Genomic DNA, 23,685 nt, shown 5'->3' on the forward strand with positions numbered 1-23,685 from the left:
CCTGCAGAGAAGTTCAGGGAACTGTTCCTCTGAGCTCCAGCCAGCCTATTGTCCCAATGGGTTCCCGCCTGAATAGGCAACCCATTACAATTTAACAACTCAGCACCATCCCTGAGCTAGAAGGTACATGACACAGCACCTGCCAACTGGTGGCTGACTCACTACACCAGCAGTTCCTGAACTGTGGGATTTGAAGTTGCGCTATCAGCTGATGGGGCGCAGAAATCCCTAGTATGCAGAGGATGCCATTTTGCTTCACACAGCATGACCTTGCATGCATGAGCATGTGTGAGGTCATGCTCTTCAAAATGGCATCCTCCATGCTGTCTGGAGTCCCATGAGGAAATATTTCACTGAAGTGGTGTCATGCCAGCAAAAAGTTTGGAGACCTCTGCTGAACACATTAAAGTATTTCATATCATCAACCGGCAGTCATAAGTTGTACGTAGACAGATTCCCAAAAACATCATAGGAGACAATACTATTATTTATCAAATCAGTATTCGGGCTTAATTCTGAGGAGCTCAGTCTGCAGGTAGAGAGGGGGTTGTTGAAGCGCGAAGTGTTATCTTCAGTAATACTTGCGCTAAGTGTTAGGAAGTGCACTGCAAAATAACTGGGAGCCTGCAGTGTTTATTGGAAAGTTAAACTTTACCCTGTTTATTTCTGATCATTTAATTTGTGATAAAGAATGTAAATAATTTTTCCTTTTCAAGAAAGTAAATAAGGTTTAATCAGTGAATTACCTTCCCAAGAGACATTTGAGACCAGTATTTAAAGCAGCACACATGTCATATCCAACTTGAAACGATGCTTTCTGGAATACCTGTTTTGTTTTTTGTTTTTTTAAATTGTAGGGCTCCGACTAAAGATACTTCTGAAGAAGAGTATGACTCAGGAGTTGAAGAGGAAGGCTGGCCTCGTCAAGCAGATGCTGCAAACAATTAAATAGTGTCAATGTTCTCCTGCATATAGTGTGTTTGGTTATTTTTAAGATCATTATCTGGCATTACAGTCTGATACTGAAGGCATTGGATCTATCCTGGATATAATACATGGTCAAAAAAGTTAAAATATTTTTTTAAAAAATCAGATCATGTATTGTAACATCACATTTGATTTATTCAGTGGACATTATATGGACTTCAGTAGCATAACGTTCAAATATAAATTGTACATTACGTTTTGTTCAGTTTTTAAATAAATGTGCTTTAACAAACAATTCTAGAAAGCAAAGACAGTGTTGCTTAAACGATGCAGGTGTCGCAAATAGTTACATTTTACAATAATGTTACTCTACAAATGGGAAAACAAGTTTAATATAAAATAGAGGATAAGCAAACTTAATTTTGCATATATTTCATTCGGGTTAAGTTCATTCACTGTAAATGTCAGTGTTAGATTTATGTCCATTTGGAACCCAGATGGATGCTGGAGAGACTTGTTACATTTGTCATGAAAAATTCCCTAGAAACTAGATTTTGAAAAAAATCAGATGTTTTATTACTTTTTAATGCAGCTTTGCTCAAATGTAACACTAACTTGTTACAATAATTGGCTGCAGTACCAAATGTCATATCATTATTTACTTACCTTAGCATCACATGTACGTTTTAATGGATCCTTTAGAATACTGTGAAAGCAAGTGGAACCAGAAGTCTGAATTTCTTTTGGAAGGAAACAATTTACAGGAAGTAGTAGACCATGTGCATTTAAACTTTTTAAATGGCCTAAAAATTTAAATATTAATGTTCTATATAGTACATTTTGTTTAAAGTATTGGAACATGATATCATGCATCAGTTTTTTGATGCCAGATATTTGCCCACCTATCTTCTTATAACATTAAGAGTTGAAAGAAAGTAAAGTGAATGTACAGTATTTTTGATGTAATCAGTAGAGACTGTTCACGTGACAGTGCTTTTTTTTTAAGTTACATGCTTAAATGCTGCATCTTGTGGGTTTTTTTCTTGGTTTTAGACTTTCAGCAAAGCAAAAAAAGCCCTAACTTTGTTTTACACTCTAATTAAATTGATCCTTTAGGAAAACATTTGTAAAACACTAAGGGACTTGTATCTTTTTGATTATTTCAGAAATTAAAATCTATGCTGACAACTTCGCTGTTTTGTTCTTCCTAGCAATATGTGGCTCTAAGTTATACTGACTTTTTTGTTAAGTTTTGAGTCAAGCTAGTTAATTTAATTAAAACACCCCTACTGTTTTTAGGCTAGAAATACAGTGAATGTTTTAGATCAGAACAGGTACTGTTCTATTGGCCCACGCCTTCATTTCTTCACTCGTAGTTCAGAATTAACATGGTTTAAGTCAGTCAGGTAATACATACATGGTTGTATAGAATGGGACACAATAAATAGAGATTTAATCAGATGCAACAGAATTTCTGTTGCAATTTCTGTTTTTCTTCTAGTTAAACTACCCAGTAATGGTTCAGGAAAGGCTGCTCTCAGGGTTCAGGATACTTCCAGGAGAAGCAATGGTAGATTATAATATAGACTTATCTGACAGTTTTGGTAACTTTAACCTCATTTTCCTTTTTGTAGAATGAAAATTCAAATTTTAATTCTGTTAATTCTTTTTTTAAATGATTGAGAAATGTTTTAGTGAAAATAATTAAACAACTTAGTTTAATGTGTAATCAAGAAATGTGTTTAAACAAATGCAGTAGAACTACAATTTGTACTTCAAAAATAGGTTTGGCATTTGAATAAAACAAAGCAAATATTCATGAATTACAGATTTCGGTAGATGAAATATGAGACTTAAGTAATGGCACATAAATGATTACGCATTCTGGGAAATGTTTTGAGTTCAGGATCCTTATTAAAAAGCTGAATTAAGTTATATACAGTATTTACATATTGAGCTTTCACAGTTGTGAGTCCACTTACATATTTTTAGACAATTTTGAATCTATGTAGTAGAATAATGGTTCTTTGGGAGTTATGCAAGCTAATCACAACTATTTTCATAGTCTTAAAATTTAAAGGTACATATAACAAAAGTACAATAAAAAAGCAAAGTAGCTGTAACTTGGGAAAATGAAATCTGTTTAATATAAATTGCCTTCGGTTATCCCCATTATTATTGCCAGGTAAATGCTTCTTCTACTAACTGTTTAATTAAAAAGTTACCTAATTATAATAGGTTCTTAAGGGCCACCCTCTTGCATCTTCATGCTCATTTGAAATCTTGTTCTCAAGTTGATATAGTGGGGAGTGAGCCTTTTTAGAGCTGCCTTCTGTATAGTCAGTTACAGTCAGTAATTGCCTTACTGAAATGCTTGCTCTATTATCTCTTCGGATACTACTGAGCCAAGAGAAATGTCAGACTTAAATGAAATGCTGTGTCCAGAATAGCAATAAAAAGGCTAGAATGATGGTATAAGTGAAGATCAGTGCTGCTTTTTTTTTTTGAAACGCATCAAACCAATATTTGTGATGGAAAGAGGGAAGAAGAGTTTTACATGTGTATACATCTCCATTGAGAAAGTACATTGTATTAGCAGTTGTGGCAGTTATCTGTGTCAATTCCTTGCACTGTGATGGAATGAGTTGCATAATGGACCCCACCAAAGGTCTAGGAGAAGAGGTTGGATTTGGCTTTTTGCAAAGAGTTTTACAAATTTGACTATTTGTTCATTACTCTGGGGACACAAATGCGTGAGGGGAAATTCTAGGAACCAGCTGGAGAAGACTTTCAGCAGGCTTCAAAAACGTTTCAAATTAAAGCAAATCGGTTCTGCACTGTTGTGGATCGAGAAACTGAAAAGGTTCAATTAGACCCTCACCTCACTGTTTCATTTAGTACTGTCTGTGCAATCACAGCTTCACTGCTCCTGGACACTGAGCTGGGGATGGGGTTTATGGGAATGGAATAGATATCCATACTCTGCAGCTGAAAGGATTTAGAATAGCAGGAGTGTGGCTGGGCCAGGCAAACCTACAGCAGAGCAGTTCTTCAACTGCTAGTTTGGCTAGAATGAACATATTGAAGCAGCTGGGAGTAGACTGGTACACTATAACAAGTTTTTGATCACTTCTCTGAAGCAAACAAGGCCATACTAGTAGCGAATCGTGTCAACACGTGTATTTTTCTGACTTGGCTATATTAAATGTCTTGTAACAGTCAAATACTACATAATGTTTTGTAATTACTTCTGTTGTGCATTAATTCTGCTCCTTCTTGTGACGTTCTACTGTTGCCTGCTGCATCTGTGCACATGCAATAGTCTGATCATTGCACTCTGTTAGGTCAGGGGAAGAGAATTTGCACTCAAGCAGCTGGCATTGCAGATGTATTGAGGCCAGCTATGTAGCCCCACTTGACCATTGTGATTCTAGTTGGCCAACTCCAAGGTGGAGTCAATTAAGGCAATGCCATATACTTGGGCCCCTACCAAATTCACAGTCCATTCTGGTCAATTTAATAGCCATAGGAGTTGGAAATTAGTCAATTACATGTTTTCAGATGTTTACATCTGAAAACTCATTGGTGGTGTAACCTGGGGGTCCTGATGCAAAAGAGAGTCATGAGGGAGGAGGGTTGCAAAGCGGTTGTGTGGGGGGGGCAGGATTGCCACCTTCACTTCTGTACTGAAGGCAGCAGCACTGGAGCCTCTGGCAGTTGCAAGAGGTTCCAGGAGGTAAATGTGGGTCTGGTCTTCCCCTGTGCTGCTGGGAGCACCACAACTAGAGACTCCTAGCTGCTAGTCCCAGCTGAGCTTTGCTCTTTGCCTACACTGTGGTTCTCTGCAGGAGATCAGACCGACCTCTGGGTACCTCCCCCAGCTGCAGGGTGCTCCCAGCTGCACAGGGGAGATCAGACTTACCTCCACCTCTGGCACCCTCCTGCGGCTGCAGGAAGCTCTGGGGCTGCTGTCTAGCCCAAGAGCTTCCTGTAAGTGGGGTAGGTTCAGGAAGGTGGCTCTGATGTGCCTGTGAGCATGGCTGTGCATAGGAAGAGTAAGTCCTATACCTTCCCAGACTAGCAGCTGGAGCCAGGGCCATGATAGTAGCCCCTCAGATGGGGTGCCCCTACCCCTACCCCTTCTCCCTTCCAGGAGCTAGATTTCACGGGGGAGGCCTGATTTCATGGTCCATGACATGTTTGTCACAGCAGTGAACTTGGTAGAGCCTTACACTTACTCCAGGGCTGATTGCGTGAGGTGGTAGGTGCTTGACTGGTAGGTGCCAGAGTGCACAGGCTACAGGATCATTCTCTGCTCGTTTGCAATAACTGACCCTGTGTCTGCTTGAGTGACAACGTTAGGGGTAGAAGGGTGGCAAGAAAATGTGATTTCATTTGCCTCATTATGGGTGTGGTAGAGCAGATCTCTTGGAGCAATGCAGGGTCTTGGTTGCTCAACTCGATGTCTAACTTCCCAGCATCTATAAGGAGCAGCTCTAGTGCTGAGGAAGATAGAGGCTTGTGATGTGGATAGGTTTAAGGTGTCCTGTAATACAGTAGGAGCTGCTGTTAAAGCACAAGGTCTCATTGGGTTGTGGGAAGGGATCACGCCCATTCCGCGCTGCGCTCTCTGCAATGTGGGACCGCCTCTAGCAGGCTGCAGCAGTAGCGGTGAGTTAGGAAAGGCTGGGCCCCGGTTTCAGAAATGACTTTGTTGTTGCAGTTGCTTTCGGCTGTCACTGGCTGAAGGGAGCGGATGGGGGAAGAGGTTAGGGTGAGTGGTGCCCATTCATCCGCCCTTTACACACCTCTCCCTTCACACGTATTTCTAGGTTCCCTAATCTATGTATTCACAGCCCTTGCCCAGACCCTTCTTCCTCCACCTGCATCGCCCCTCTCACCTTTCCCCCCATCTAAACTCAGGGCTCTGCTCAGACCCCTCCCCTTCATAAATATTCATAGGCTGGGCACCGCCCCCCCCGGCGTCCATATCCATCAACCCTTCCCCGACCGCTCCTGGGGCGGCCCCGGTGCTGGCTCCTCCCCGCCGCCGGGGGGCGCTGTGAGCGGCGCAGCCCTGCCGGAAGCGCTCGCGCCGGGGCCACGGGAGAGCCGGGTCCCTCATGGCTCAGCCGCCGCTGCCCTTCGCCGCCCGCTTTGCGGGGCCGCCGCCCCCCCCCCAGTACCGCTGCTTCCCCCCGCCGGGGGGGCTGTTCGCGCCTTCCCCCGCCGCGGGCCCCTTCCCCGGAGCCCAGCCCCCGCCGCCCTTCCTGCCGCCCCCGCCGGGGGCCCCCGAGCTGCCCCCCGCCCACCGCCCCGCGGGGGGCAGCGGCCCCTACTTCCCCGCCCCCGGGGGCGCCTGCGGCCCGGCTCCGCTCGGCCGGGAGGCGGCCCCGCGGCTCCTGTTCCCGGCCCCGGGGCCGCCGGCCTGGCCGCCGCGCCCGCCGCCGCCGTGGGGCGAGGGCAGCGCCGAGCCGCGGGGGGAGGCGGCCGAGGGGGAGGCCGCCCTGAGGCAGCGCGATGAGCTCTGGCTGGCCCAGTTCCTGGCCCAGAGGAGGCCCCGGCCCCGGGGCTTCCCCCCGCCCTCGCCGGGCGCCCCGAGCCTCAGCCAGGCCCGGCAGCTGGCGGCGGGGGCCCTGCGGCCGGTGGCCCAGCTCGCCGGCCTGTGCCGCGCCATGCGGCAGCAGGAGGCCGCCGGGGACCAGGCGGGCTGGGCCCAGGCCCAGGCCCGGGCCCGCGCCCTGCTGAGCGAGCTGCAGGAGCGGGTGCGGCCCCTGCGGGAGCCCGGCTACCTGGGCGAGCTGCGGCGCAAGGCGGAGAAGGCGCGGAAGCGGCGGCTGCGCCTCCACAAGAGGAAGCAGGAGGCCGAGGCGGCGCGGGAGGAGGAGGCGGCCCGGGCGGCGGAAAGGGAGGCCAGGATCGACCAGTGGCGAGCCAAGTGTGTCCAGGAGGTGGAGGAGAAGACCCGGGTACTGCGTCCCCCCCTCCCCCCGTACCACTGCCTGGGGCTGTCATGGAGGGGTGCTCAGGGGTGCTGGAGCCATTCACACCGTGGGGGTGCTGAGAGCCATTGAGCCAACCTATAAACCCTGTCTATAGGGTTGCCAACTGTTGCGGAGAAACCCAAACGCCCATGCCCCGCCCCCTTGCCCACCCCTTCTCTGAGACCCGCTCACTCCATCCCCTCTCGCTCTGTCCACCCCCTCTCGCTCTGTCCACCCCCACCTCTCACTCACTTTCACCGGGCTGGGGTTGAGGTGCAGGGGTGGTGTGTGAGATTCAGGCTCTCGGGGGGGAGGGGGAGTTTGGGTGCAGGAGAGGGTTTGGGGTACTGGCTCTGGGATGGGGCTCACGGCTGGTGTTGGGTTGCGGGAGTGGGTGAGGGGTGTAGACTCCGGCCAGGTGGCACTTACCTTGGATGGCTCCTGGTTGGTGGGCACAGAGGGGCTAAGGTGGGCTCCCTGCCTGCCCTGGCCCCATGCCGATCCTGGAAGAGGCCAGCACGTCCCTGCTGCCCCTGGCAGGGAGGGGGACAAGGGGTTCTACGTGGTGCCCCTGCCTGCGGGCGCTGCCCCCGCAGCTCCCATTGGCTGCAGTTCCTGGCCAGTGGGAGCTGCAGAGTCAGCGGTTGGGTCGGGGACAGTGCGCAGAGACCTTCTGGGGCCCCCCATAGGGGCTGCAGGGATGTGCTGGCCGCTTCCGGGAGCAGGCCAGAGAAAGCAGGGAGACCGCCTTAGTCCCGCTGCACTGCCAGACTTTCAGCAGCCTAAAATCTACTGGTTTGGTTTCAGTAGCCTCCAGGAGATAGAGCCCGATTCCGGGAGACTCCCAGTGAAACCGGGAGGGTTGGCAACCCTGGTAGGGTGCTGCCGCACCCCCTGGTTTGAAGTGGTTTCCGAAACTACTTCAAACCAGGGAGTGCGGCAGCACCCCGACTTCCAGCACCTGTGGGGGTGCTGTGCTTTTTGAGATGGTCCTGACCATTGGTAGGCCTTAAAGATCCATTGTGGGCGTTGACTCCACTGCTCTGGCCAAATCCTGACATGGCTGATTGCATTCAGTCTACATAAAATTTTCCCTGCACACAGTTCTTCCTTTTTTGTCCTAAACTATTGTGTTGCCATGTACCAAGTGGCTAAATTGGAGAGTGCACTGATCCTTGTTGTATCCCTTAGCTACCTCACTGGCGTGCTCGTATGCTTCCATGCTTTGCCCTTCTTTAATGAAAGTTCCAAGAAGTGTGAGGAATTATTATATGCATCCGATGAAGTGAGCTATAGCTCATGAAAGCTTATGCTCAAATAAATTGGTTAGTCTCTAAGGTGCCACAAGTACTCCTTTTCTTTTTGCGAATACAGACTAACACGGCTGCTACTCTAAAACCAGGAATTATAATTCTCTTTTTTTTTTGCAAGTTTTGCAAGAAATTTTGCAAGAAATTTAGTAACATTCTTACAGCCCCACTTCCTGGAGTCAAGGGATTATGTGAAAATCCTTGCTTTCAAATTTTTTTTTTAAAGTACATTTCTAGCCCTTGTGCTTGCAGAGAAAAGCTTGAGAATGTGACCCGAGTATCCTCTAGATGCTCAGGACGTGTCTGCACTACAGCAGCTCGGCTGTGTAGCTGTAGCGCCATACTCTAGATGCTTCCTACACAATGGAAAGGGTTTTTCCACCGTTATAGTTAATCACCTCTCCAAATGGCAGTAGCTAGGTTGGCAGAAGAATTCTCTCACTGACTGAGCCATGTCTACACTGGGGGTTAGGTCAGCTTAACTAGCATGCAGGGATGTGAATGTTTCACACCCCTGAGTGATGTAGCTGGGTAAGGCTAAATTTTAATATATCAGGCTTTAGAAACCAGAAGGCAAAGAAGAAGAACCTAGAGTGAATTATTTTTTAACGCCATGTTTTTCTGAAAACTTGGGCTTGGCAATACTGTTGTTGACCAACTGAAAGCTCCATTCATTTCCATAGCATAATTCTCACTGTAAGCAGTTTGGAAAAGTGTTTCCCATTTTTTTAGCTCTCCATTTTATTTATATAATTTTTTTTCTTAAAGCAAAAGATTTATCCTGCATTAGGGGCCTGAAGAGGGGTGTCATAAGAGCCACAATGTTAACTCTATGCCACCAAGGAGTTACTTAGGATACCAGATCCACTCACTATACAGTTGTGTTGTGTTACTAGAATGCTACAAAGCATGCAGTGTAAGTTTCAAGATCTGACCCTATACATTTAACCTTGTGCTCTACTTACAAACTAGTACATCAACCCTGGGTGCCAAATCCGGACCACCAGATGCTTTTGAATGGACCAGGAAATTTTTTATTTACTTATTACTATCATTTATTATTATTATTTTTATATTATTTTCTTTGGAATCTGGAGTTTGTTCACCAAGACATTTGGATCTTGACAAAAAATAGTTGATTACCCCATAGTGCATCCTACCATGGGACTTGGATCCCAGTTTTGTTTAATCTACATACATTATCTATCATTTTGATGATCTGAGGACAGAATTTATTACGGTTTATGAATTTACCAGCAGCCTCTGATACCATTGCTTTGGTGTTACTCTGCTGCTCTCCAATTTTTTAGGCTTCTTTGCCCTGTTTTATTTCTTTCCATTAAAAGTGACACAATAGGCAGGTGACTGATTTACTTCATCTCCATCATTGGAATATTGTTTTCACTTATTTTTCCCTTTATTCTATATGAGCTTTCTTTTTAATTCTTGCCCATGTATGTAATTTCATGTTTTCTCTGTACATTCTTCTGTTCACAGGAACGTGAACTTAAAGCTGCAGCAGACAGTGTCTTATCTGAAGTAAGGAAAAAACAGGCAGACACAAAGAGAATGGTGGACATCCTGCGTGCTTTAGAAAAGCTTCGAAAACTGAGAAAAGAGGCAGCAGGAAGAAAAGGTAAATTATTGGCACTTTGTGATCTATGCAGAAATACAAGAAATAAAATATTTTTAGACAAATATTATATAGGGATTCAAATATAGCTAGCAAATGTCTTAATTTTGCAAAACTCCATAATATTGAGAATTTTCCATTCTTGCATTAGGTAGTTCCGTTCTTCATGATTACCCCTATTTCATTGTTATGGATTAAAGGCTTACGCAACATGAGTAAGGCTGGCAAAAGCTTGCCCTGTGTAATTATCTGTGTAATACAAACTCTCTACTAAAAATGGGATATGATAATGGTGCCTTCCAAGCTCTAAAACTTCTGTTAAGTTTATGGAGACTTCAAATAGCCTATAAGATGAATTGGTGCCCTCGCTTCGTAAATAAAGGGTATGTCTGCACTGCAATTAAAAACCCGCAGCTGGCGGGCTATGGGGTTGTTTAATTATGGTGTCCACGAGCTGGGACTGTTCCACCTCCCATGATCCTAGGACCTAGGCTCCAGCCCAAGCCCCACAAGCCTGAGTCAGGTGACATGGCCCCGCCGTGGGTTTTTAATTGCAGCGTAGACAATACCCAGGTGGTCACTTGGGGGTTTTATTTGCAGAGGTCCCCATAAGGCAACTTTATGCTTAACTTTACTGCTGTGAGTAGTCCCATGGATTTTAATTGAAATCACAGATCAGTGGGACTTCTCATTCTAGTAAAGCTAAGCATGTGCGTGAGTGTTTGTAGGATCAGGGCCTTGGGTCGCAAGGTATTTTTTTTGGTTTTGGGTCTTTTTCTTTCCTCTTTACTGTTTGGGTAAAACTGTTCTGCTCTCAGGATATTTCAGCAGAATAGATATTTCTAAGAACAATAAGCTCTTGGAGACCTGATTCAGCAAATCCCAGGATCAGGCCTTTAGTGGGTTTTCCGAAGGTATTTTGATAAGGACTTCTCCAGTAGCACCAGTGTCTTTTTACTTGCTCCTGACTCTGCCAAATTAGTAACTTCAATAGGTTTCCTGCATTTATTCCAAATGCTTTATTTAACAGGTTCAGTTGGTGAGACTTTCTTAATGACTTGCTAATACAGTAAAAGCTGTGTTATCTGGCACTTTACCAATCGGAAAGCTCTATAAATCGGCATTTCAGGAGGGAGTGCGGTGCGTGGGCTCTGGGAGGGAGTTTGGGTGCAGGAGGAAGCTCAGGGCAGGGGGCTGGGGCGCAGGAGGGGTTTTGGGCTGCTGGATCCAGGAGGCACTTACCTCAGGCGGCTCCCCACAAGTAGCGACATGTCCCTAGGCGGAGGCATGGCCACTTCCAGCCAGGCGGTGCTGCGGGCTGCCTCTGCCCGCAGGTCGTGCCCTGAGCACTGGCTCCGCAGCTCTCATTGGCTGGTGACCACAGCCAATGGGAGCTGCAGGGGTGGTGCCTGCGGGCGGAGGCAGCGCGGAGAGCTGCGTTGCTGTGCCTCCACCAAGGAGCATTGACCGTAGCCGGTGGTGTCTGCGGGGGTGGTGTCTGCGGGCAGAGGCAGCGCACAGAGCTGCCTGGCCAGGAGTGGCCACACCTCCACCTAGGAGCAGCAGGGACACGTCGCCACTTGCGGGGAGCCACAAGGACCCGGCACCTCGACACCCGTCCCGCAACCCGAGCCCCCTCCCGCACCAAAACTCACTCCCTCTTAGTTAACCAGAATTTTTGACTTATCAGCACCTCCCATTCTCCCAATGTGCCAATGATAAAACTTTTACAGTAATAATAATAATAATAATAATGAATAATTACTTTATATTAGGTGGTATTATTAACAATCGTAAGTTATATTTATTTAAGCAGTATGTGCTGAGTGTACCCAATAACCAGACTATCGGCACCATTTTGTACATAAATAATAAACGTCATGAATAAAGTACCTGGCCAGTGAGGATTCGGAAGATACTGCTTGAGCAGTTACCTTAAATTCCATTCTTATAGGATAGTATCTCTGAAAGATTGTTGTGTGTAACTGTAGTATTCTGCATGATATACGTTTCTTTCCAAACTCCTTCTTGACCCACGTCATTTTATTGGAGGATAGTCATGAGGAAAATGGGTGACCAGATATAAGTTAATTGGAGATTCTGCAAACTCCACTCTCAGTATGAAACTGAAATTAGTACCATTTCTGTGATTGAAAATTATAACTTAATTCACTGTCTGTATAGGTGTCTGTCCTCCACCCTCAGCAGATGAAGACTTTGAACATCACATACAGAGGCTGAGGACACTGATCAGAAAACGCTCTGAACTGTATGAAGCTGAGGAGAGAGCATTAAGAGTTATGTTAGAAGGAGAACAGGAAGAAGAGAGGAAAAGAGAAATGGAAAAGAAACAGAAGAAAGAAAGGGAAAAGCTTCTACAGCAAAAACGTGACATTGATTCCAAGTTATTTGGGGATCCAGGTACACTTCTGCATATTTTAGTTCAGTATTGGGGAGGTTTTTTTCAAAACAAGTCAGATTAAAATGTAAACACAACTTTGCCTGGAAAAGCTGCCATGTGCTGAAATTACTATGAAGAGCAGGAGACAAGATACACAAGTTCATTCATGCCCTTTCATTATCATGTTCATAGAATTGGAAAATTACTTTATGTAGGAGGAGTATAGTCACAGTATCACAAACTATGATTTCACCAAACCTTACAAGCCAAGCAGGATTAGTCTGAATTTGGTATTTAAATGGAAGATGTCCCACAACATGTTGATACGTTAGTATTGGTGATTCAGCAGGTGTCATTACTCCTTTTAGTACAGCCCCAATACCAGTGTGTTCCGAGGGAGGGAGGTTGCTACTGGAAGTATTGTCTTTTGTAAGAGTGGAGAAAGTCCTAACCACTTGTAGGCATCAGAAATCCCATAATACTTTTTGTAACAAGAATATATTAATTAGCAAATAACTTTAAACAGTAATCACGGCGTGACAAGTGTGATATGGCACCTTTAAGGATCCTAACACTTTTTAATATTGAAGGTCATATCTTGTTGAACAGTTTTCTTATGTATGTGTTTTAACAGATGAGTTTCCTCTTAATCATCTACTGCAACCCTTTAGACAATATTATTTACAAGCTGAGCATTCTGTACCAGCCCTTATCCAGATAAGGTAAGAGCAAACATCTTTAGTTTATTAGTGGTAATGAGGTGGTAGTCTGTCATGTAGAGATTTGTGAAGATAAAATTACATCGTCTGTTGTTTCATTGCCCACCAGAGTATAAAGTTTATACCATGAATTCTCATCAGATGACTTTGATTATAAAATTGGCAGCTCTGTTTGCCTAACTCCGTTTTCAGCTAACATAAATGTATTCCCACCCAAAAAACTTCATTAACATAGTTATAATTGCTGAAATATATTTCCTCACAACACCCTGAACATTAAAAAGCAAACAAATAATAAATTAAGGCAACTTTCACACCCAATATTAATTTCAAAGCACTAGCTCACTACAATCATAATATATAATCACACCAACGCACTTGTGGTTGCTAAAAACCTCGTTTTCAAGTCAACAATATTACTGCCCTCTGCACACAAAAAAACCTTGTGAATCTTCCTGGAACACTTGACCTGCTTTTACATGGGAGCATGCTTACCTTCTCATAGGAAGTTTAAAATTAAGTTTTACAAACTTTACATTTTATAAAGTGCATAGACTTGCAATATCCAAGCTGCCATAAAACCAGTGTGGAAATGAAGGGTCCGTGTCCTCCTCCTGATCCTAAACTACTGTATAACTGTGTATAATGGTGCAACCTATAAAATGAAGGCAGCATACTTACTAGGGTAAAGTACGTGATTTAAAAAAAATATATATTGATGTCATTTAAATTTAATTCAGGAACATTATGCTTTTGACTCTTTAAATATGCTGTAGGCTTCAGCATAAAGTGTAGTGAATCTCCATATATAATTGCTAGAAACTTGCATGCTCACTCATGCTCATTTCGTGTTGGTTTAAAAATGTATCTTCAAGTTTTTGCTTTGAAGATGTAATTCAGAAGTACATTTTATAATGTGTTTGTATATGAAACAGTATGAAAAAAGAACATGTATGTGAATGTATTTTATTAAGGTGTGTGAGATGGAACAGAACAAATGCCTATCTTAATCTTTTTTTTCTATTAAAGGCATGAATGGGATCAGTATCTGGTACCAGCTGATCATCCTGAAGGAAGCTGCATCCCTCCAGGCTGGGTCCTTCCAAGTCTCCCTACCAGTGACACCTGGGCCACTGCTGTTAGATAATTTTATAAGAAGTCAGTCTGAAGTGGTAGGAATTTCACATATAGGTAGGTAGGTCCCAAGTTTTCCTTGAAATCTACACCACCACTTCATTTTTTTAATTGTAAAGCATGTGGCAAGATACTGGAGTTGGAATTTCGTGAAGAAAAACAATAAGGGAAAAATGTTTTCCACCTCCTGGATTAACAGATAAATATCCAAGTGTAAAAGATAGTATAAGCCATGTTTGTTGTTAATGTTGTGGTGCTATAGAATTACAGTTCTGTTATGGGCCTTTATTTAACTAGCCTTTGGATTTGAGTGAGTTTGTTTACAATTTGAGGGCATTGTAAGTGGGCTGATACTTTTGCAGAGCATGTGTGTGCAATCAAAATGCTCACGTTGGACATCAGATTTAGCTGTTTCCCTAGCATGTAAGCTTTCAGTTCAGCAGTCATCTCTTCTCTCTGAACTCTTCTGGTTGTAGAGATAGTGAATGACTATCGCCAAAAGAGGTGAATTTCCATAGAAAACTAGTGTTGAAACAAATTTCTATTCCAAAAGTAGTATCAAAGTCAGTGAACACTCTCGATCTAAGGTTTGACCCTGAAGTTCCAGATCTCTTTTTAAAACAAAAAACAAACAAACAGTCAACACCACATAATTATAGAAGTGTAGACATTTCTAAGAGTCACTGTGGTCAACCTGAGTTCTAGTCTTCACTCTGCCACTGGCTTGCTTTGTGGCCTTTGGCAGTCAATAAGCTCTTTTTGTCTATTTAAGCAAACTGCAAAATTATGAATAATTTCCTACCTCACAAGGATTAATGTTGTATAGTGAGTTTAAAATGCTAAGTATTACTTGAATTGATATGCCGTTTAGCCATTATACATCAAACGTAGCTCACAAATTTAAGATTATTTTCCCAAATAAAAAGTGTGAGCTCCACAGATGGCCTCTTTCTTTCAGGCAGGTTAGTAGCCAGCTTTTGGGCATTATACATGCAGTAATAATGCATGCAGCTTTAAAAATCTAGCTCTTTGATTGTCTCCTGTTCAAAATCAGTTATTTTTGCTTAATGAAGGGCTTAAAGTCTTGTTTTCAGGTTTTTTATAAGAATGAAAAGGTCTTTCCCCCTCTGGATAGTCATGTGTTGCACTGTGTCCAAGAGACGCTTTGCTTATAAAACCTGAAATTTTGTATGTGCTCAATCTCCTATAGACTAGACACTCGAGCCTAATATTCATGTGATACCTGTTCCATTGACATTGTATTTGGGTATGGTGCTAATATAAGTATCTTGACAATCCATAATTGTACCATCATGCTCAAAAAGGTAGACTAGCCATGTGACTGTATATAGCTTGATAAATAAGCCTACTAGAAAAAAAAATGTAATAAAAGCTGAAGTCTAATTTATTGTAATTGTTCTTGCTAGTTACTTGCTTTCTTTGTAAGTAGATACTATTTGTAAAATATAATTTGATCAAAAATACAACTCTCATTTTGTAAGTGCATTTTATACTTTAAAGAAATAAAAAATAATGGAAACTGTCATAAATACCTGTTCTCTGAGGGGGAAATTTTCCATGGACCAGAGGACCAGCACAAGCCTTTGCATCACTTAATCTCCATAGTATGGGGAGGGCTGCTGGCAGAGTAGCCATACAGGCAAACCTCCACAGCTCTTTTCCCTAAGCACTACAGAAGGTTCTGTTTTGCAGCTGTTTTGTGTACAGGCCAATATATAGGACAGTGATGGGGGCATGGAATGGGATCCGTGTTTATGCAGGTTCTAGTTCTACGTACCAGATCTATGCAAGTGATTCGGAGTTGCAGTTGCTATTCCAGCCCATAGGCTTCAACCCTGTATCTTGGCCCCAACGCGAGGGAGTGGATTTAACCTTTCCAACTCACTTACATCAACTGTATAGAAAGTATCTACTCAGACTCCATGTGATGAAATTCATTTCACCCTAAAACTGCATCAGGAAATCAGCATATGGTTGACTAAAATATAGTGGCATATTCAACATCATTTATGTTGTGGCTTTACAAGTAAATGTTCATAATTTTTAACTGAAACTTGTGCCCAGAGTTGAGATCTGTCAGTATGGGCACACTGAGAATTACTTACTTGAAAGGGTTAAAATGAGAGTGTGACTTTTTTGCCAGAGAGAATGCAGCAATTGTTGCTTCCATGTGTATTACCTTAAACACCATATGATGATATATATCATAAAGTAATTAAAGGGAATGCCAGGGTTTCTGGTTTACAAAAGGGGGGAAAAAATTGGCTCTTTATAGCTTCCTGTTACACAGGAAATCTTTACCCTAGAATTGTATTTGCTCTGAAACAGTGGTTCTCAAACTTTTTTTTTTTTGCGGACCACTTGAAAATTGCTGAGGGTCTCGGCGGACCACTTAATGATCTTTCCAAATGTTTGTACCGTTAGCTAACTATTGTAAAGCACTTTGGATAAAAGCACTATATTAAAAAAAAAATCTAATTTTTTTTTTTGTTCTACAAATAAAAGCACACAACTCATAGTCTCACCTTTCTAATGCAATGGATGTGCCCTCTCTTCCCCACCGCAGCAGCCCCTGAGCTAGGGCTGGGAAGGAGGGGGGATCTCTCCCCCGCTACAGAGCTGAGGCTGGGAAGGAGGGCCATCTCTCCCTGGCAGCCACAGCTCTGGAGCTGGGAAAGTCACCTCTTTCTCTGGCCACCGCAGCCCTGCACATCTCAAATTCCCCCCACCCCCTCTTCTAACTCCACTGCTCCCTCACACCTACCCCCTGTTCCCCCCTGTTCCTCCCAAGGCCACCCCCTCACCTTATATGTGTGTCTTCTCCAGGGTCCATGCACCTAATTAGCGGAGCCACGCCTGCGCAGCTCCACTAATTAGGTGGGTGGCCCTTTGTTCTCTTGTGTGCAGCCATCCAGGCGTACACCTTAGAGGGAATTATCCGCGGACGACCTGAGTGGAGCTCACGGACCACAGTTCGAGAACCTCTGCTCTAAAACAAAACTTCAGTTCTATAAAAACAGTGGCAGCAGCACCCTCAAATTATAAAAGGTAATGAGTGACCAGAGGATGTTCAGCATAAGTGGTTAGGCTCCTTATTGTGTCAGAGGATATGTGATGCAGGCTAACTGATTAGACAGCTATAATCTAAAATTGTAGAAACGTAACTCAGACACCTGACTTTGTGTGTGCAAGCATTTAAAGAATTGAGCAGTGGATAAACAGCTAGCGTATGTAAAACAGCGCAAGTTTCTCTACTTCATGGGAAAAGCTGCATGATTTCTTTTTAAGGTACGCATAACTTTATACTTCTATCTTGTTTATAAACATAAAATTTAAAATGCCAGTTGATATACTATAGAGCAAAATATACTCCAGTTATGTAGTTTTAATATAGTTCATATAGACGTCTGTTCCTTTTCCTTGTTAAAATATTTTGATTTTTCAAATGAAGAACACGTGTTTTGATGTTTGAGCTAACAACTGAAGAGGAACTCTTAAAATATTGTGCCACTTAGTAACTATTATATCCAAGTTTGTGGTTTGATTCTAAAAGAATGTCTTCAAATAAACACTCATCTGATGAAACCTATGAACTGAGCTGAGTCCAGAAAGGCATTTTCCTGCTACCTTGTGAGGTTTAGAAAAATACTGTGGCTCAAAAGAAGGTTGATCATAAATTTTCATGGCTCCTTTGGCTCCAATTCCATGTTTGGTCGCAATACAATTTCAATTTTGTATAGTTGTAAGACATTCTGTCCACTCCTGTACTAAGTGTCATCTTTTTTTAATTGACTTGATGTGTATTAATTAATCTGTCAACCTGGATCCTCTAGTGTGAAACTGACTAAGAGTGATGTGAAGATGTCACTGGATGAATGAGTTCAGAATCCTTGTTACAAGTGTGTTTTGGTATAAATTAGTATTTACTGGTAACTCTGCTTTTATTTTTTAGGCAGGCAGGCTTCCCTGTAATCTTAAAAGTGGAAGCCTCAGTTATATATATATTTTTTATAGTATATCATAATGGTCCATTTGGCATTATAATCTAAGCTATGAACCTCTGAAAATATTTGTAGTACTGACAGACCATTATCTAGTGTGTCTCTAGTAGTCACCACTTCTTAGGTCTGATGTACGCACAGGTTTTGTACCAGTATAATTATTTAATGGGGGAAGGGGTTTAATCAAAATAGTGATACCAGTACAACTCCTGCTATGAATACAGTTCCACCAGTATATTTCATTCTCCTTGTATGGGAATGGCCATACTGGTATAAAGCACTTTTATATGAGTATGACTGTATGATACAAGGGGATTGTACTGCTTTAACTATAGTTAAAGTGGATTAACTTTTGTGTATAGACAAGCCCATGTTTTGGCAAATCCAGGATAGCAAATATTTCAGACAGATGTCAGAACACCAATTGTTATGTTCACAGTGGCTTTAGGGATTGCATTAACTCTCTTCATTTAATCCATAAAAGTGACTTTTAAAAATCTTTCTTTAGGAAAAGGTAACAAAATGTCCTTTTTTTCCCATATACATACCTGACTGCCATTGACAATAATGGAAGTTGCACCTATTTTGAGAGAGAGACTGTTCATTATTTAACCCTACAGGAACATCCTTCTCTTCCTGCAGTATGCAATGTCTGCAAGATAATATTAACATAATATTACATAAGTGTGGACTACATAAGTGTGGACTCTTAAGTATATGTAGTCCTGGTAACTGAAAGAGCAATGTTTCACAATCATTTCTTTTCAGATACAGTTTGGCTCTGTTTTTCTGTGACACTTACGCAAGCTGTAGCTTATGCTGAACCTCTTTTAAGTATGGAGCAGATGGTCTATGCCTGTGTAGGATTCCAACTTGTTGCACGTGAAATGTATTAATGAAAATACACGTGTAGCATTGCAAAGCTGGTTACTGTCCATCTGGCTACAACTACAGCCCTGGATGCACATAATCCTTGTATTAACGATCCAAATAACAACCCTTCTGTAATGTTAATATAAACTGGGTATGTTAATTAGGTCAGTTGCACCTAGGAATTATGCATAGGAACATTGATATTTTAGTCTAGTAACAGCAGTATTTAAATTTGTTTCCTAACGAATGGAAGTCTGGCTGTGAGTTGATTAGGTGCCTCTTCTTTGTGAGATCCACATTGTTCATAGGTGCTGCTATGTCCTCTTTGTATAAATTCTGCTTCTTTTTTGATGTACTTATCCTTACTAATGAATAAACCCTCCCTCTTATTTGGAAAAATTATGGGCAGAACAGTTTTGTGAAAATTGACATGATTCCAGCTACTTTTTATTTTTTCAGAAAGATTATAAGCAATTGCTGTGTAGGGATTTTTTTTGTAATAAGTACAGACTTTAGATTCCTAGTCTTGTTAGAAGTCTTGCTATCAAGACTTGCCAGTTAACGTTATGCAAAACGTTATCAGCCCATCATAGATAAGACATTAGGGAACTGGGATTCTTCATCTGCCTATGCAACAGAATCTTTATTTTTCACTTAACTGAGTCATTCATAGCCTAAATCTATTGGCACTATTGTAGGAATACTTTCCATGCCACTAATCCCAGTTCACCAGATTCCGCCCTTCTCTCCCTGCCATTCCAACCCCAAAAAACCTTTACCACACTAAACATTATTTGATTTCTTTGTAAAGTTTATCTAGATAATATAATAGCAACATCCCTCTAACAAGAAGTGTGGTTGTTATCTCAGCCCTCACAATAGCAAGGTCTGGAAAACAATGTGGGCAAAACCTCCCAAATGAAGGGCTCCAAAAAATGACCGGTATGGCAGAGAGAGATTTTAAATCACGTAGAAATAAACTGTATGGGCTGACCCTCATTATTCTGCTTTTTTTAAATTTAAATAACTCATAGGAATAAATGTGAGTGTGCTACATTTGAGTCAGGGGCGGGCGTTTCTCCCCATGAGGCATAGCTGGAGAAAGGGATGCGTGTGCGCCCAATAGTAATGTCAGCAATTCTCTCCTCTTTCCAGTAATCTCATCTGGATTTGTGTGCGTCGGTTAAGATGCCCCAGTGCCATCTCAGCAGTCACCTTCCACCTGCTCTTTAAACCCCTAGTGGGACAACCATGTGCGGGGAAGCCCTTTGGATTGTGCTGCGGAGCTCTGACCTTGCTGCTGGGTCATGTCAACTGGGCTAGGAGGACATCTATTTGTGCTTCCACTCTACTGTTCCCTGGCCACTGGCTACCAGTCCATGGTTGAAACTGCCTACCCCTCCCCACAACCCAGGGTCATCCTTAAACTGCATAAAGGGTGGAGAGGCTGAGCAGTGGCTTCCTGAGATGCCATTTTAGCCTGCATCTCCAGAAGAACTGCCAGTTGGTTCCTTCCCTGTTCTCCGCTTTCTGGTTGGGAGAGGGAATGGAAGGAAGAAGGGTGGGTGGGTGGGTGGATGGATGGATGACGTGAGGAGGTATGTGGCAGTTGAGAATAGACTGGGAATAGTGAGGGGACGAAGAAAGAGAAGTGGATGGAGAGTACTGAAAATATGTGGGGAATTAAGCTTGAACATAGTGGCGGATGGAAGTGGAGAATGAATGAGTCTTGATCATGCTGCAAGTGCAGCTGAAGTCTAGGTGACTTTTAGTGACTATATGCCACCTGTTCAAGTTATCACTTACCATAGGTATCAAAAAAGAACACTTGATCAGTGGATAGAAGAGAGGACTGTTGGCTGTCAAAGATTTGGAAAGCCATTTAAACTAACAAACTGAAAGTTCACATATGCAAATGATCAAATGAGTTGCAGTTACAGGCTCTTCTCTGGAAAGAGGATAAAAGAATAATTGCATGCTGGTTCTTCATAAGAACTTCTTTTGAGGTTAGAAATATAGGGCCAAGAAGGTAGATCAGCTGGCTCCAGGCACGTTCTGGATGTGTATAGATGTGCACTGCGTTGGAACTTAGTCTGTTTAGCAGAATGCAAACTGGCAAATGGAAAAAAACCTGTCTCCTTTAGAGTAACAGCCGTGTTAGTCTGTATTCGCAAAAAGAAAAGGAGTACTTGTGGCACCTGGGGGGGAGAGAGAACCTTTTGTAGTGGTAAACACCCATTTTTTATGCTTTGTGTGTATAAAAAGATCTTTTATACTTTCCACAGTATGCATCCGATGAAGTGAGCTGTAGCTCACGAAAGCTTATGCTCCAAATAAATTGGTTAGTCTCTAAGGTGCCACAAGTACTCCTTTTCTTTTTGTCTCCTTTAATTATCCATGGCAAGAGCTTAGTTGTCCATTCCTCAGCGAGCATAAGGGGTGTGTGTGTGTGTGTGTGTGTGTGTGTGTGTGTGTGTGAGTGGACAGACCTGATTCCACACAAGAACAGTATGTCACTAATGTAGAGTTGAGCATTGACCATGTGTGGGTCATAGGTCAGGCATGTCCACATGTGCAGCAAAATTACAGGGCGTAAGATCAACAGTCTGAGTTCTGTGAGTGAAGTGAAGAAACTGTGTTCACACGTTCATTCAATATGAATCACATTTGGGTTCTGCAACAGTTTCTATCATCCAAAACCTGAACCCTTGAGATTTGGCCCCTATTCTGTGTACATCGCAAATTCCTTCATCTAATAATAAAGTTTAGTCCTTTATGTAAATATTTCTAGTATCTGACACCAAATACAGTTCTTAAGATTTTCAGTGTTATTCATAGTGGACACTGCTCTTCTACTTTACCAGAATCGGCAGCATATAGTGCTTTTCACTTCTCTCTAAACTATGTTCAAAAGCTAAATTATTTTTATTCACAGTCATTAAAATATATCTACTTTGCCTCTCCTTTCATGTCTTTTTAAGGATGGGGCATGTGAAATGCTATTACCCTACTGTTTCACATTAAATTTACTGAGACTTCTTTTTATTCACTCATTTTCTGTTAGATTGCAAAATATCAAGAGACAATATGAGCTGTCTGGATGACATACCTTTTAAAATGTCCAAGAGCTTTGAAGATGACTCTGCGGAAGGCACCAACTTAATCAGTTTAGCCGACTTTGATATTCCTGACTGCACTGAGATCCTAATGTGCACACTGGTAGGTTAGTCTCTGTTCTTAGAGCCTTTGTTAATTTTGATCTCATATTAATATCCATGATATTAAGAGTAGCTTAATATTTTTTTCCCACTGAAAAGGAAAAAAAATCCTTGAAATATTTCTTTCCTGGACTAAACAGACACCTGTTTTTGCAGTCTCATACAAGGCCAAAGATTGGTAGGGCAAAGCCCAGATCCTGCTTTGGCCTGTGCCCCAGGACCTGAAAGGGAATTTTGGCCAGCCAAAACTACCCACTCTGGCTAGGACATATGCTGCAGTGTGGTGTATTCTGACAGACTTAGACCCTGTTCACATTACAGTTGAACATTGTGTTTAAATGCACACATTGATTGCTAGAACAGTTTTGTCCGTCATAGGAAACTACTGTGGATTTTCCCCATTGGCTGGCTGTAGTACTTTTTTATCACTATCGTTTTGGTGGTGGTTATTCCAGAACCCACTAGGGCAGATTTCCTAGGTTACAGTTGTTGCTAGCACAGTTTCAACCATAGGATGGACAGGATTTTAATTGGAGTCCTCTTTGTAAAAAGAACTGCTTTGGTTTCAGAGATGTCCCACAAGTTCTCACCAATAGGCGGAGTCATTGCACTTTATTCTTGGCAAGCCTGTCTTATGTAGGACTCTTCGTAACAGAGATTGATGCTGTTTACTCTTGCCTGGAGGAGCTGCAAAGTTTTAAAAACCACATCGCACTTCTTCACTAGTTCATTGTTGCTCAGCTCTGCTTTGCTCCCTATTTTAAATATCTCCAATATGCTAAGAATAGTTTTTTGAAGGAGATTGCTGCATCTGTGCCTTATGCACCATGTGTAAAACTGGTAATTGACGGCTGAGAGGTGTGCAGTCTCCTGATTTTCACGTTTGTGTTTGCACAGGCATACCAGTTGCCTCCTTCTCTCAAATTCTGACCTTCATATTTTACTTTGGAAAAAAACAATATTATTCTTCACTTGAATTTGATAAAAGCTGCAAGATTGGATCTAAAAATCTTTCCTCAAAGTTTGGTGTGTTTTCGCTCTGGGGATTTGGTTCAGGTCCATCTCCAGTCGTAACTCTAGCAAGTACTGGGCCTAATTGTATGTAAGTGGTAATAACAGAACTTGTGGTCTGACAGCCCATGAGAGTTCTAGTCTGGCGAGCTCCAGGGCATGATATAAGATTTATTTGTTCAATCAGGTCTTTAGACTTACATCACAAATATATTTACATTTTAAAACAAAGTATATGAAAATAGTACCTCTTCTACTTCTATGCCAACACCCTCAGTCCACAGTTCTGTGTTTCCCCTTCCCCAGTACTGTAGGTGATAAATACTTAAAACAAAGCATAAGGTTTTGATTGTGAGCTCAACTCTGGAAGCTATTTGGTTTCTAAGCATTACTCAAAGATTAAAAAAAAAAACCCCGAAGTTCCAGTGTGAATTTATTTGAGTTGGATGTAAT

General features: G+C 42.6%; 2 protein-coding genes across 7 annotated transcripts in view; both read left to right on the forward strand.

The window, feature by feature from the left end:
* The window catches only part of CLPX (caseinolytic mitochondrial matrix peptidase chaperone subunit X), a 33,987-nt gene extending 29,836 nt beyond the window's left edge, over window positions 1-4,151 (forward strand). For 3 of the 4 annotated variants that reach the window (XM_073304324.2, XM_073304326.2, XM_073304325.2), the window contains one exon: window positions 858-4,151. In XM_073304324.2, the coding sequence (XP_073160425.1) occupies window positions 858-948 (91 nt within the window). In that variant the 3' untranslated portion in view covers window positions 949-4,151. The remainder of the gene's footprint in view (window positions 1-857) is intronic. The other variant, XR_012154097.2, reaches the window with a different exon arrangement.
* A 1,858-nt stretch (window positions 4,152-6,009) lies between these two features.
* Window positions 6,010-23,685, forward strand: part of PDCD7 (programmed cell death 7) — a 28,307-nt gene continuing 10,631 nt past the window's right edge. The window contains exons 1-6 of one of the 3 annotated variants that reach the window (XM_078854679.1): window positions 6,010-6,896; window positions 9,719-9,857; window positions 12,039-12,275; window positions 12,890-12,977; window positions 14,004-14,165; window positions 22,068-22,148. In XM_078854679.1, coding sequence (XP_078710805.1) covers window positions 6,051-6,896; window positions 9,719-9,857; window positions 12,039-12,275; window positions 12,890-12,977; window positions 14,004-14,121 — 1,428 coding nt within the window. In that variant the 5' untranslated portion in view covers window positions 6,010-6,050 and the 3' untranslated portion in view covers window positions 14,122-14,165; window positions 22,068-22,148. Of the gene's footprint in view, window positions 6,897-9,718; window positions 9,858-12,038; window positions 12,276-12,889; window positions 12,978-14,003; window positions 15,596-22,067; window positions 22,223-23,685 lie in introns of those variants that run through there. The other 2 variants (XM_073304327.1, XM_078854678.1) reach the window with 2 other exon arrangements.

Source organism: Lepidochelys kempii, chromosome 10 (assembly GCF_965140285.1).
Source record: "Lepidochelys kempii isolate rLepKem1 chromosome 10, rLepKem1.hap1, whole genome shotgun sequence".
NCBI classification, from domain to species: domain Eukaryota; kingdom Metazoa; phylum Chordata; order Testudines; family Cheloniidae; genus Lepidochelys; species Lepidochelys kempii.